Raw genomic sequence first — 4,214 nt, forward strand, 5'->3', positions numbered from 1 at the left:
GGTAGAGAACCAGCCTTGAGTGAGAAAGCAGAGGGAGAGTGCAAGGTCCCTGTTTGTGCAAAAGTGCACAATAAAAATGCTATAAACACATGAGAGATACCCAGTGTTGGGGGCCAAGCTGGGTCATGTAAAGCCGGCAGGCTGACAGTGAGAATGTACATAAGAACGTGACTGGAAGTTATACCATGAGCACACAAACACTAGAAATGCCATCGATTCCAAACTCCAGTAATGTCCAGTGGCATATTTGTTTCTTATCTTTGGTTGCTGTGGCATTGTTTACATCAGCAAGCCAGGAGATTAACTCAGGTGTCCATGAGAGAAGGAATGGAGAAAGGAAATGTGGTGTCTTTGCAAAACAGGAGATTGTTCATCCATGGAAGGAGGAAGTCCTGGTATTTGTGACAACATAGATGACTCTGGGGAGTTCATGTGAAGTGTGGTAATGCAGCACAGAAAGACAAAGGAGGGCTTTTGACACCTGTGTGGTCTGTATTTGTGAAAACGTGTAAGTCAGCAGACCACAAGCGACCTCACTGTCAAAGAATGGAACCTGTGCGTGGTGTACGATCCTTAGCTCTGCGTTGACAATGGTTCCACAGCATTTGTGTCCATTGTCACGTTGCACTCTAAGTGTGAATGTGCATCGTTTGAATTGTCAATGTTACGTCAAGGAAATAGAAATAATTACAAAACTTGCTGACCTTGAGAACTTTTAGCAAAGTGGTGAGAAGGACACCAAATGTCACCATCTCAGCAGGAGCAGGGCACCATCGCCCTCCCTCCCTCCTTCCCAGAACCCAACTCTCACAGAGGCTCGGTCATCTGGAGCATATGGGCTGAGCCCTCTCCTGAGCAGGGCCTAGACACCAGCAGCCCCTCCACAAGGTGAGCCTTAACTTTCCCGATGCTCTTCCTGATCTGTTATTTGAACTGACACTAAACAGAGTGGGCAGCCTGTCAGGTTTACTGCATGTATCTGTTGTATGATGTTTAGATCCTGTTAAACAGTTATATTCTCAAGCATTTATCAATTCTTAATGGCGTTTTGTCTGGGTTCTGGAATGTTCAGTCCAGAGTGGTCATTTATGCTCACACATGTTGCAATATGCAGTGCCTGGGGACAGGACAGTAATGGACACAGGTCTGGAATCAGGTTTGGGATGCCTGGGGCCTCTGTAGCCTTCCACCAGCTTCAGGTGCCCTATGCTGGGTAAACTGTTGTATGGAAATGTGGTGTGGTATGTAACAACTCAGTGTTGAACTGGAGGAAGGCTTTGCCATCCTGGAGGCCAAAATCTGAGTTCCACAGCTTGGTGTCTTTACTGTGGTGTCTGCGGTCACCATGGCTGCGGCACACACAAGCACCAGGATCCCAGGTCAGCACAGCACTGCACCCCTCCTGCTCCACACACACACAGCAGATACCTGGAGGATGCTGTCTCCTGGTGAGGAGAAGGGTTTGTGTATTGTCCAAATGATTCCACAGGATGAAACCTTCACAGGTGGGAGACGCCTTTCCTAAGCCATGGAGTTCAGACAAAAAACCTTCCTCAAGAAATGAGCCTTGTTCCTTTGGGTAATGGTGTAGTGAGGGAACAGGGAGAGATTTGTCTTGGTCTCAGGGAGGGGAGTGTGAGAGGAGGGTGAGGAGCAGCACCACAGGGGCCAGGACGCGGGGCAGAGGCCTCGGAGGCAGCTCTGCTCAGCACAAGGTTCAGGGTGAGCAGCAGTGCCCGGACAGTGCACAACGCCAGGACTCACAGACAAGTGCCCTCGGTCCTCGGCATGCACAATGCCAGCACTCACAGACACCTGCACTCGGTCCTGGGCCTCACAGCCCAACCAAACTGCCCATGTTTACATTTCCCCAGAGCCCCAGACAGTGGAGGTGAAACCATGTGGATGGAGAGGACAAGGCTGAGCTCTGCATCCCCGTCCCACAACTCCTGGTCAGCCTCCCTCTAGACCCGACGTCCACCTCCATTCCCACAGGAGGCCTGCTGAGAGGCAGCAGGAGAGGGCTGATGCACGCAGGCTGAGACATGGCACCGGCACGTTCCCCAGGTCTGCAGAAGCCCCGGCCTGAGCAACACCTGACCCCAGCTCCCCACCTGACCTGGGGTTCAGTCCACACACTTACAACCTCCATTTCTGCTGACCAGGGAAAAGAGCACACACGGATGAGAGTCTCTGGGTAGGAAAATGAGTCCACTGACACTACCCCATTGTCCAGTCGTGAGCTGGATGTGCACAGGCAGGAATGGGAGAAAGGGAAGGTTTGCTAGCTCCAGGGGTGGTGGTCTGGCTTCTCCTCACAGGATTTGGAAGCACTGGGTTAGAACTCAGGCCTGTGCTCATTGGGCCGTCGTGCCATGACTGGCCATGCCTCTCATTTTGCTGTCAGCTGTTATTCAGGCAGGGCCTTGGTGTTGACTGAGGCTGGGCTCGGAGCTCAAACGCTGTGTCCATAGCTCTGGTGTAACTGGGGGCCCTGTGGGCCTGGGCCGTCACCCCCAGCTCCTTGACTGAGATGCAGCCTGGCTAGTGTTTTCCCTGGCTGGATTTGAACCACGATCCTCCAGTCCCCACTTCCCACACAGCCTGGATTGCAGGGAGGACCCTGTGCGTAGCCATGTCCCTCACGTTTTCAACAGGAATTTCAGGGCCTCCTCAGCAGGGAATCCCAGTGTGTCTTCCCAGGCTGATGGGAAAGTGATTGTCAGGTCCCCTGGCCTTCCTCAGGTCCTGGGGACCACGGCTGGGTCGTTGCCATTTCCAGGGCGATGCACTGGTCTCATTGATGTTGGAGCATGCTTTATCGTTTGAAGATCATAGCAACACGATCACATTGTGAACTCAGAGACACCACGGAGTGGCAGCCTCCAGATCCAGAGGGGATCCTTGGCAGTCGGCTGGATAGATGCAGCCAGACGGTGACACCAGCCCTGGGCTGCACGCTGTGTTCTGGATGGACTCTGTGCTTGGGCGTGCTGGGCGTCCTTGAGGGTCCCATGCACCCCTGTGGCAGACTTGTGTCAGGGCTCACACCCGGTCTCCTCAGTGTGTTCTACACAGTAGTGCAAGGCTGTGTCCTCCGTGGTCACAGAGCTCAGCTGCAGGGAACACTGCTCCTTGGAGGTGTGCACTGGCATGGTGACTCTGCTCTGGAGGCATGGGCTGTACGCAGTGCTCCCATGTTTATAGATGTGTCCAGTCCACTCCAGCATTTCTCTGAGGCCTGTCGGGACCAGCTCTGCAGTCACCATGCTGACGGAGTCACCAGAGACTGCACAGCAGAGGGACGGCGTCTGCACGGGCCTCAGCAGGCCAGGGCCTGACTCCTGCAGCTGCGCCTGGGACAGCACAGCTGTGGACAGAGGAGCAGCTGCGTCTCGGCCCAGACGCCGCATCCCACACTCCTGCCCAGTCCCAAGTCACCACCTCTGTGAGCTGCCAGCAGGAGCACAAAAGCCTGACCTGCTCCACTTCACGAGGTCACGTGTCATGTGCAGACAGCATTTCCAGAGTGCAGAAGAGGCTGAATTTAAGCAAGGGTGCGACTTCTCTTGGTGTGTATGTGGGAATTTGCATGTGGGGGCACCCTGCTTGTGGCTGCATACGAGGGGCAGCGTCCCTGTCCCCTGTCCCACGGGGGAGGTGACCGCTGGTCTCTAGAGACCTCAGCCCTCATTCCCCTGTCACCTGTCACTGGGAGAAAGCTGACCTCTCCTCTCTCAAATATCGCACCCCTGTCTTGACAAGCTCTCCACTGGGGGCCCTGACCTGCCAAGAAGGAAGTGAGGTGAAGGCTATGAGGAGAGACCAAGAGATTTAATATGTGCAATCAGCACAGTGTCTCTCTGTATCACACATGAGATATAATACATGTAATCAACACAGTGTTTCTATCACACACACAGATAAACCCTACATGTACTTCTACACACCAGCAAAACAGACCTGTGGGAATACACATATCACACTCATATGCACACAAACAGAAGCACACATATAAACACAAACACACATGTCCATGTGAGGTGACCTTCTGTGGATTAGCTTCATTTAGACAATGGTTTCACAGTAACTGCACCCTCGGGATCATGGGGCTGCACAGAAGGGGAAGGAAAATGCTGAGCAGAGGCAACAGTGGTACTCACTAGACACTGTATTGACGATGACTTATACAACTGATGGAGGGAGTAATGGAG

At 53.2% G+C, this 4,214-nt stretch overlaps 1 gene segment (V, D, J or C); it reads right to left on the minus strand.

Moving 5' to 3' along the window:
- Positions 1-3,038: 3,038 nt before the first annotated feature.
- On the minus strand, positions 3,039-3,413 carry LOC106001247. The segment is given in 1 exon segment: positions 3,039-3,413. A coding segment is annotated over 1 exon segment (375 nt).
- Between the last annotated feature and the right edge of the window lie 801 nt (positions 3,414-4,214).

Source organism: Dipodomys ordii, unplaced genomic scaffold, assembly GCF_000151885.1.
Source record: "Dipodomys ordii isolate 6190 unplaced genomic scaffold, Dord_2.0 Scaffold279, whole genome shotgun sequence".
Classification (NCBI taxonomy): domain Eukaryota; kingdom Metazoa; phylum Chordata; class Mammalia; order Rodentia; family Heteromyidae; genus Dipodomys; species Dipodomys ordii.